This window comes from Parambassis ranga, chromosome 24 (assembly GCF_900634625.1).
Source record: "Parambassis ranga chromosome 24, fParRan2.1, whole genome shotgun sequence".
In the NCBI taxonomy this organism is placed as follows: domain Eukaryota; kingdom Metazoa; phylum Chordata; class Actinopteri; family Ambassidae; genus Parambassis; species Parambassis ranga.
In genome coordinates this window covers 4,388,543-4,399,171 of record NC_041043.1, presented here as the reverse complement: position 1 = coordinate 4,399,171, position 10,629 = coordinate 4,388,543, and the positions used below count along the sequence as shown (strand labels likewise).

Below are 10,629 nucleotides of genomic sequence, written 5' to 3'. Positions count from 1 at the left end.
AGCTGAAGTCTGTCTGTTCTCTGTCCCTCTCTCTCCAGCCTCATGTCCTCCGTTATCAAATGTCAGATTTCATCTGTTTCCCTCTGCTCCTCCTACAACAAAATGACAACAGGCAAAATGACCGTTTGATGTAATAACGATAATATTGCTCCTAAAGTGAACTATGCTTTATACTATACTACAGTAAACAGTCAAGAAACAACATTCAATCAAAACATTTAGTTTACGTTTACAGCGCCTCGTATCAACAGGACGCCATGTTTGTAAATATAAAACTATCATTTTTTTAATGCCGCTATCACTACTAGCATTTTTAACATCCCTCGAACTACTGCTTTACTTATATTTAAATGTGAATTCGACTCTACTGCCGGTGCGCACTCCGAAGGATGCAGACCCTGAATTGTGTGAATAGCCTCAAAGAAGGTATTTATGGCACTCGCCCTTTAAGACGACGCGCATGCGCACCTCACTGAGAAAGTTAACTCCTGAACTTCGTAGTCAGAAAAATTTTGTATTTATAAAATAGCAGGGAAAACTGCTCCGAGTTGACATGGCATTTCGCCGAAGAAACAAGAGTTACCCTTTCTTCAGCCAGGAATTCTTAATTCAAAACCATGCCGACATCGTCTTCAGTTTGGTGATTTTCATTTTGATTGGATTGATGTTTGAGGTGAGATGAACTCTGATTCTTTTTTCCTCTCCCTTTCCCTCGTCTCACTCAGCTGTTTTAAGATGGCATGCATGTTGCACGTTCAGAGATAAAACTTGAAATCTTTCTTTGCCTGCATCTGAGAGCATCTATCTCTGTGACCAGCTTCGGCGGACGTTGCTACAGATTTTTACTAGTTTTGTGAACAATGAAAGTTGCTGCTGTTCGCAGTCAAGTGATTTAAGCTAAGACAGGAAGCTGCAATTGAAGGAGCAGGGCACAAAGTGTAGCTTTTACACGTGTATTCCTATACGTGTTAAACGTTTTCGGTGACTCTTAAGATTTGACTCGTTTTTAAATCGGGGTATATTTGTAACACTGTTTTGTGTACACAAAAAACGTAAGTGGTTACACACAAAGTACACATCGTAACTTATTCTCCTTTAAGACGAACATTGTACCTTAATGACAGTGTCTTGTTTCCAGCAGACAGTTTGCTCCAACATTTTAATTCCAAAATGTGTCTGCTAACACATGTTAGCTAAAATTAGTTTGGAAGTAAAGTCGTTTCCGTATTCAAATTAAAAGCATCTGTGTCGCTTCGTGTGTGGTTTGCATTGCTCTTCTACGCGCAGATGTTTTATTTTGAAAGTACTAAACGGAAGTAGACTGGCTCGTCTTCGCTGACTTAACGCTAGTCGTTAACTGCCACGTCTCAATCTTTGAGCCGCCGCTGCTGGCTGCTGTGGGCTCAGAAAGCTTTGACCTGAACAGATTTCACCCCTGACATTAATGTTACCGTTTCATTTAACTATTTTTTATGTTACTACGTGCGCACGGACACTCAAGAGCCTTCGTTAGGGCATTTAGCAAACTTTCAATCCGGAAATCTGGTTGTGATCACACAGCTGGTCTAGCAGAAAATAAAACAGGGGGTTTCCTTCATTTTTCTCGTTTCGGAAAAAAAATGAGAACAAATGCTGTAGATATGAATTTCAGAGGTTGGTGACAAGTCACTTGGCGTGCAAGGAATAGCTGGAGACTTACACAGTGTGGTGCCAGGGGGGCCCACAGGGTGCCTTCAGGGACCCTTATTATGAGATAAATGACATGTGTTGAGATGTATGCTTGGCACAAATAAATGAAGATACCCTATTGGATGTCATAGTTTCCAGCTTCACTGGATCTGTCTAACTGAAGTTTATCGTTATGTTTGGCAACAACAGCCCAAACTTTGGTCTGGCAATAAAACAACAATCTGTGAAGGTATTTTTGTTGTCAGGAGGTTCATAATAAAATAAGCAATACATGAGTCATCAGCTCCTTTATCCTCATCAGATCTCATAACACCACTTCAAATCAAACAATCATCAAAGCATGATTAAAGGCATTTGTCAGTGGAGGACATTTTTTCCCCCCAAAACATTTACATATTATTAGATAAGGTTACAGTCACTGATTGCAGTGTGTGAGCCCAGTCTTGGGAAGATTAACCTAAAACAATTTGTAGGGGAGCAGATTGTGAGGAATGCAAAGAACCGATATGCACACACATGCACACACTTACACACACTCCATCATTTATTAGAAAGAATGCAGTTGGATAACCTTTTAATTTGCGTTAACCTGTGCTGCTAACCACATCCTGTCTAATTTCCAGGCAACAGCCAAGACGGCCATACTGTTCATTCAGCCTCAGTACAATGTCACCACACAATCGGCAGGTATGCCACGTCATCATCAATAAGTACTGACTGCTTTTAATGTTTTAATACTGTCTGTAACTCTCATCATATGACTTGTTCAGTTTCACTTCTGCCACTCCTGCACATTGCTCCATTGTATTACTGTCACTGGATTGTGATTATACTGCTGCTCCAGGATTTTTAACACACACCTCTAAATTTACAAACGTGTGTTTTCCTTCTCCTCCTATGTGTGCTTAGAGGGAGAGGTGACGTTGTACCATTACGGATGGAAGGACTGTGCCACCATCCTGTTCTACTTCTTCATTGCCATCATCCTCCATGCAGTAGTGCAGGAGTATCTTCTGGATGTAAGCACAATAAAAGTCTGTATAGTGCAAAAGCACAATCAGTATTAGGATCTAAGTCTTGCATGTCATACATACAGAGAAGTGATTTTTCTTTTTTCTTCTTTTTTTTTAAGCATTTGATCTTAAAGTCTGAACCCCTTCAAGATGTCTTTGTTTAGAAATAGGCCAGCAAGGAGGAAGGAGGTTTTATTTTAGCACCATTGCCACAGTTTCCAAAGCGTCTTGAAAGGAATACTTCTCCAGAGGCGGGTTTTCAGCAGCAGCCATAAATAGTATCTGCTGTCTTTTCATGTCCTACTTATTTGTGTTACGGTGACACTTCCTTGTGTGTGTGTGTGTGACAATGGCAGAGTAAACTTGTCACCTGTAATGGGGCAGGTTCTTGTCAGGTAGCGCCCAGCTCACATGATGTACTGTGTTGTTTATGTTGCAGAAAGTGAACCGACGTCTCCACCTGTCCAAAAGCAAGAATACAAAGTTCAATGAGTCCGGTCAGCTGTGCGTGTTTCACTTGGTGTCTAGTGTGTGGAGTTTCTACATCCTCATAACAGTGAGTGAGATCTTACAGTGATACTGTACGACTTCCTGAATACTGAAAAAACACACACAAACACACCTTATGTAGGACAAACACACATACACACACACACTACTATCTTTGTGAGGACATTCATTGTGACACTGTAACTCTCTTTACTGCAACCTTTTAACCTTTAAAGGGATTGTTTGGATTCTTTGATGTATCGCTGTGTGAGGTGTTTCTTGTACACACAGAGAAACTGAAACTATATCACATTCTGATAAGCCACCAAACTTCATGTACAAAGACCGTTGTTTTAATTTGTACAACACTGGAGTTGCTGGGCTGCTCTTTCCCATTTGTTTGTGTCATTTGATGTGTTAACATTCATTCAAATGAATGAATAAACATCACAGCGGTAGACCAAAGGAATGTTTTTGTTAATGCAATCTGGTGTCTTTGACGGCACAGCAGCATCACTGTGTGTTTGGAAAAGACTGGCAAACAGCAAAATAAAGCAATGATAATATTTTACATAGTTATTTGGTGCCAAAATACCAAAATACTTCCTTCCTGCCATCGGCAGTCCATCCTGTCTGAATCGGCAGACTGAACTGTTCCCTTTAGGCCCCATTTTCATACACACATACACAATGGTAAATAGCATTGTTAAAGCTTTTACGTGTTGTGTTTTAATTTGTTCACACAGGAAGGATATCTCCTGCATCCCAGCAGCCTTTGGGAGAACTATCCTCATGTCCATCTCAGGTATAACAAATAATAACCGTTTCACTACTATTTAGTCCATACACAAACAGCCAGGTTAAGACAGACGCACTTAGCTGGAGTAACCTTCTCTCTGTTTATCACTGTGTCAGCATGGAAATTGTACTGATTTATTGCCTCTTCTCTCTCTCTGTATTTCTGGTCTAGGTTTCAGGTGAAGTTTTTCTACCTCACTCAGCTGGCCTACTGGCTCCATGCCTTACCAGAGCTCTACTTCCAGAAAGTACGCAAGGTCAGTAAGGAGGCCCTGGGAACCGGATTGAGCTGTGGAGTGTGACTAGATAAGCTCTGTTGATGTTTCTGTGGTTTGAGGGCTACATGTACATTAGACGAGAGGAAAGAGAATGTAAAAATGTTGTACCTTTTGTTTTTCAGGAGGAGATTTCTCGTCAGCTGCAGTACATCTGCCTTTATCTGATGCACATCTCTGCAGCCTACTTGTTAAAGTAAGCATTCAACACAAGGAGCGTTTGATGATCCCTAAATAAAAGGAGAAATGCACAGAGGGGGGAAAATGTGTCGCCAAATATGTCATCTGGATCTGTTTTCTTTGTTTTTTATAGTTTGAGCCGTGTGGGTCTGGTGCTCCTCTTCTTCCAGTATGTGTCAGAGCTGGGATTCCACATCGCAAGACTTTTGTACTTCACTGACGAGAACCATCAAAAAATGTAATTAATCACAGTTGACACAATTATAAATTTGGCAATAACTGACTGCAGTTACACTGCCTTGTTTTGCTTCGATGACCCTTTGACTGACCACAACTACTGTGTTTGTGTTGTAACTCAGGTTTGATCTGTGGGCGATCAGCTTTGTGTTTACACGAATGGCCACGCTGACCCTGATGTTTCTCTCTGTGGGCTTTGGTTTGGCTCGTGCAGAGAATCAGGGGCTTGACCTGGAGATGGGTAATTTCAACACCGTGTTGATAAGGTGAGGTCAGGAAAATGACACAACGTCCAGCATCTGTGCATAACGATTCATTTTCTGGCTCTACGGTTACTGTTTACAGCTACTGTGACAACAGTGGAGTGTAGTTACAGCTTGTGGTCATTTTACATGTAGGGACACATGATTTGCAGTGTTTGAGGAGAACATTCTACACAGATGATGGCCATAGAAGTGGTAGGACTGTCAGACTCCTTTTCTCCAAACACTAGTGCCACTAATCTTCTTGCATTGGGCCCCTTTCAGGATGACTGTTCTACTGCTGGTATGTTTGACCCAGTCTTGGCTACTCTGGAAGTTTATCCGCTTCCAGCTGAGACGCTGGAGAGAGTTCAGACACGAACAGGCTGTCCGTAAGAAGGCTGCGGCAAAACAATCCCTACGGCCACTAAAGAGAGACTCGCGTGAGTTCAGTCACAAAATTGTATCAGTTTAAATAATTCTAGAATAATTAGGATTCACATTCATTTTTCTCTCCCTTTTCAGTTGGTCACCATGAAAACGGAGTTCTTAAAGCTGAGAATGGAGCCTCTCCTCGGACAAAAAAACTGAAGTCCCCCTAAGATAACACACCGACTGGCCTGAACAGTGTCCTTAGCCGTGGCTAAGATTTCTCATCAGCACAACGGTGAAGCTGGCGGCCACTGGCCTCCAAACTCCTGGCTGAGTATGTCCTGAGACGTTACAGGGGCTTGGTCGCTACAGACTTTTTAGGCTTGAATGCTGGAAAATGAAATCCAAGGAAATCCCTCGAGCCCAACAGACATTTACTCTTCTCATCATATCAGTATTTTTTTATGCACCCACGCAGCCTGCTATCATACCCAAGGCACGCCATTTTATGCAGAATGATTTAAAAATGATGTGAACACAGTGTGTGGCACATGTAAATGTGGTGTGTCCATATTGAATGTGTTGATGCATATCCTCATACATAAAGTACTGTACTGGTTGTAGTGTTGTCAGATATTGCAGCTCTTCTTACTGAGCTGGCTTTGCTTGTTTTCCATTCTGGTCCACTGGAGCAGAAAAGCGTTACTGATGATATGGTATGATATGATCTTACTGTCTAAAAAGTATACATTTGGCACTGGTCACTTAACAGACATGCATCAAGTATGTGTGATACTGCATGCCATTCCATCTCCATGTTTTTTTCCATTTGTTTTGTTAATTACTTTAATAAAAAATGCAATTTTCTCAAAGAGTTGTTGAATTATTTGTTGTACTTTTATGCACCAAAATGTATTATGGGGGCCTTGAGCCGGTCCCAGCTGCCAATGGGCAAAGGTCGCCAGGCACAGAGAAACAAAAACACCTCACACCTTCAGCCAATTTAGAGCCCCAAACTCCACACGACCTGAGCATGTTTAGAACCAGAAATCTTCCAGCTGTGAGGTAACCCTGCACCACTACGCTGCCCAATTTGAGAACCATTTTTTTTTCTCGATATAGTGTAATTGATGTTCATGATTCTAACTTATTTGTTGCTAATCTTGTTTCTCAAGATGTTGACTTCTCTCAACCCTGTGCCAAAGTCTGTTGGCCTGATATAATGATTCTGTCAAAGTGTCTTCAGTAAGAGACACTGATGTTTAGTAATTAAACTGAAAAATCCCTGGATTATAAAATTCACCACATAGCATTGTATATTATTTATTACCGGTAATTCATAATTTCCATGTTCATTCTATTAGGATAAAAGCTGGGTTCACACTGAATAAATTGCATTAATTCACATTTATTAGTGCACAAGAAGAAATACTTAGAGTTCCTTTATGGTTCTTCTACTTCGCCTTCTGTGGAAAGGAAAAAAGTATCATTAGAGCTGCATTTTCTGTTTTCTTTATTTGGGAAGAGAGCAGCCTACTTTAAGAAATGTATACTAGGTTTCTACATTTAGATATCTTTTTTTCTTACCATTTTGTTCAGTTGGCTTGTTGTTTGACATCTCCACACCCAGCTTGTGTCTTATAGAATTCAGAGTCTCAGAGGGGATCTCACTTGAGATGGACTCCAGGTATGTCAACACGTAGCGGTCAGCATCAGTCAACACAAAGCGGTGGTTAAAAACTACAAAAATACAAAGATAAAGAAAAGATTTAGCAGATCTTTTTTCTTTGTGTATTGATTCTCCTCGTGGAAAAAGATTATGCTACCATCAAGAGTGGCTCCAATGGCAAAGTCTGCAGGTGAGTAAAACTGAGGATTTTCCACAGTGGAGCCTGGTTTGGGGACTCGGGCCTTTTCCAGGAACATGCCGCGAAGATAACCTGAGTTGCGGGTGGGCTTTTCAAAAATGCTGATCATGTCATTGGACAGGTAGTAGGACAAGATGAATCGTCGGCCTTCATTAGCGGGATTCTGGGGGTCCTGAGATGTAACATAGGACAACATGAAAAGAACTTAAGCTTTGAACTAAAACTAGCCATCAGTAAAGAATTAGCTTCTATTTTAAATTACAGCAATAGGCTAATGAAAAGGTTTATCATTATGGGATGCAGCCTCACCAGCCTGGCACTGTAGCGCAGTACTTTGTGGTCATTCATGAGCATCTTTAACACGTCCTTTTTGGGAGGTTCAGGAATCAGATGCAAACAGTTCTGGAGAGAGTCTTCTAGTGAGCCAAAACCATTGTAGGGAGGAATCTCCTGCAAATGTGGGCACCATGAACAGGAGAGGGTCATGGACAAGAAGAATAAACACACACAGACATGAAAAAGTACAACATTTGTTTGTTTTTTTGTTGTTGTTGTTGCTGCTGCTTGTTTTTTATTGTTAGGAAAAATAAAAATAAGAAAACTATCATGGCAATTGAGGCCAGATGTGAAAAGGTATGTTAGGTTCTACTGGATGTGAATGCCTGACTTGTCAATAAATGTCAATAAAAAATCAATTACAAAAAAATAAAAATAAAAAGTACATTCCAGTTTCCTACCTTATTCCTGTCCCTAAGTGGATAAACCTTCTTTGGAACCTCTAAGGGTTTCATCTCCATTTCTGGGTAGTTCTTCTGGTAATAATCTTTGGTGAAGCCATCACAGTCATACAGCAGGAAGTGATGACTGAGCAGTGTTATACTTTGACCCACATGAAAGTCTTTTGGGGAGTAATACTCATCCACTTCATTCTGTGAGATCTCCATCACACTGCTGGGGAAAGTCTCTGGAAAGACATAGAAGCTACGCTTAAGCAGTAATAATTGCATAAGAAGAGACAAGACAGCACACAAGAGCAATTTTCTGCACGAGATACATTTGTAAAGTGGTCTATGCATATGCATCTCGTACCAGGCTTGATTTTCTTGGGTAGCCTTTGTCTGCGCAGCAGGAATGGGGTGTTTTCCCGGCCACAGTTGGGTCCGAGAATCTCTCTGATGTCCACCGTGTCATCCGCCAGGTAGTATCTGATGATAACCGGCCTGATCTCACAATCCACAGAGTCAATGCCCTCCAACAGGGCAAAAAAACGAAGCACCTGACCAAAGTAAAGTTGAAAACATTCTAACTTGCATTACAGTCATTTTGATCATCCTTAACCATTACTGTCCCATGAGTTTGGAACAAAGGGAATTATGTTAACCTTGCCGTCCATGGTGAGAAACTGGTACATGCGGCCAGGTTTGGAGGGTGTAGTGTAGCACTGCTGAGGGATTTTGCGGCGTTGGGTGTAAAGATCCACTGGCATTGGCTCAGGGTCATTCACAATGATGCCCTTACGTTCCATGAAATCCTGTGCAGTCAATTATTAAGAAAACCATTACTTGACCCACAATGGGGAAATCGCTTAATTTAATATAAAGTCCCTGGGTAGGAGACGTATCAGATGTTACACTGAGAAGAACAGACCCTACACTTGATCTTACCAAAAAGGAAGAAAAGCAACAGACAGAAAATGTATTTACAACAGCAGAATCAAACAGACAGAAGCATCAGACACAGAGAGAGTGACTGTTGTACCTTTGTAAAGGCATCACAATGTGTGATGTGGTACTTGACCCCAAAAATCTCCAAGTCCACACCAATATTGAGGTCTGTCCACAGGTAATATGCTCCATTTTTGGTTTTGGGTATTCGCTGGCGTTTAAGCCGCATCCCCTGCTGCAGCCCAGAGTTCTCCACAGTGGGCTCATAGACTAGCATGGTGTCATCCTCCAGGAAGTACTGAATGACCACACGGCGCACACGGAACTGCTCATCTGGGGAAGTCTGGACATCCTCTGTGAAGTATGCAAAGTAGCGCAAAACCTACAAGACAGGCAGGTGGTGAATAACTGACAAACAAGCTCTTCGTTTACTAGTCTCACAGTCTTTGGTGTTACCAGACCTTCTTGTCCAGGGCAACATAAGAGGGCACAAAGTGAGATGCTGTTCCTTTAGAGTAAGCCATGACTGGTGTCTTAAAGATCAGGTTACTGATCTCCTGTTCAGTCAGCTGCTCCGATATAAGTGGTTCCTGGCCAATGCCCACAGTGGGGCGACGAGGCATAGCGCAGCCATTATTGTAGGTCAGCGTCTGCTGACGATGGAAGGCGGACTTCTGTGGACACAGACCATGAAGGAGGGAATACAATAAATACAGTATGTATGAATGTAAAACCAGAGGCAGGCAGAGTAGCATTACTTCAAAATAATATTAATCAAAATTTACTCTAGTAAGAATAAAAAACATGTTTGTAAAAAAGACTACTCGAGTAAATGTAAGAGTAAATGTTACTCGTTACTACCCATCTATGCTAAAACGTTACATTATTGAATTATTTGTGGTGGTTTAGTGTGTATATTCAGTGACAAGCCTAATCTGGATCAGTTACAGCAGAGTTGATTAAACAGAAAGTAGCCTAAACTACTTAGTGTCTGACTACTCAAATTATGCCACACACAAACTCCATGATAGTTAGCCTACATGAGTTAGCAAATGTCATTATCTTAATTCAGCTACTTGATCACTTGAGGAATGCGGGACTGATACAAAAGCGAAACAGCAAAAGTTATGTTACTTACCGTCACATCCCGGAACGTATTGCCAGGTAAGAAAGGTAATCCGTGGTTGTTCCAGCTCAGAGACATTCTTGGTGTTAATATCTTAAACTTCTTTACCAAACAGTAGGTTGACGTTTACAAAAAACAGTTTTTACTGTTGTTTTTGATCGGCGTGTACGTGTCTCTGTGGTGCTAGGCCACCCGGTGCTACGTTTGTGGTATCTATGGAAACAGCAGGACCAGAGAAAGAGTCGCAACACACTTGACGTCACCGCTACAGTGATCACGTGGTTCATGTAAGCCTAGATAGTTCCAAACAACTCCGTGCTGCCGTTTACTTCTATGGGAAAGATAGCAACGAGTGCCTTATTTCATAGTATATGTCAAAATAAACCCCACAAAAGCATATGCCCCGCCGTTATTTGTGTGAACACTGAAAGTACTGCATTTATTACTTTGAAAGTGTTACATTTTGGAGGGAAAGGTTAGCTTGGGTCGCTACTCATGTGAGTGGTGCTAACTTTACAGGTTCGTTCATTCTGCTCGTAAAAAAGTAGGGTGACAGACGTCCCAGTTTGACCAGGATAGTCCCGGTTTTGACCCGAAGTGGGCGTGTGGATACACTAATATGTCCCGGTTTGTCCCGGGTGAGTGAGAGTGAGAGACTCAGGGTGAACGTCGGTCC

At 41.6% G+C, this 10,629-nt stretch overlaps 2 protein-coding genes and 1 pseudogene across 2 annotated transcripts; 1 reads left to right on the top strand and 2 right to left on the bottom strand.

The window, feature by feature from the left end:
• Positions 1-450: 450 nt before the first annotated feature.
• tram2 (translocation associated membrane protein 2) lies at positions 451-6,105 on the top strand. The gene is made up of 11 exons (XM_028397150.1): positions 451-673; positions 2,313-2,376; positions 2,599-2,708; positions 3,142-3,258; positions 3,938-3,996; positions 4,162-4,246; positions 4,390-4,460; positions 4,578-4,682; positions 4,804-4,947; positions 5,209-5,366; positions 5,449-6,105. Exons 1-11 carry the CDS (start codon positions 554-556, stop codon positions 5,523-5,525), a joined length of 1,110 nt encoding a protein of 369 aa, XP_028252951.1. The 5' UTR covers positions 451-553; the 3' UTR covers positions 5,526-6,105.
• Positions 6,106-6,593: 488 nt separating this feature from the next.
• efhc1 (EF-hand domain (C-terminal) containing 1) lies at positions 6,594-10,173 on the bottom strand. The gene is made up of 10 exons (XM_028397496.1): positions 9,966-10,173; positions 9,289-9,501; positions 8,922-9,209; positions 8,545-8,694; positions 8,253-8,439; positions 7,901-8,127; positions 7,473-7,613; positions 7,122-7,335; positions 6,883-7,035; positions 6,594-6,761 (listed from the first exon to the last, which is right to left on the bottom strand). The coding sequence occupies exons 1-10, from the start codon at positions 10,029-10,031 to the stop codon at positions 6,739-6,741; spliced, it is 1,662 nt and encodes a 553-aa protein (XP_028253297.1). The 5' UTR covers positions 10,032-10,173; the 3' UTR covers positions 6,594-6,738.
• On the bottom strand, positions 8,736-8,847 carry LOC114429284 (uncharacterized; annotated as a pseudogene).
• Positions 10,174-10,629: the final 456 nt, after the last annotated feature.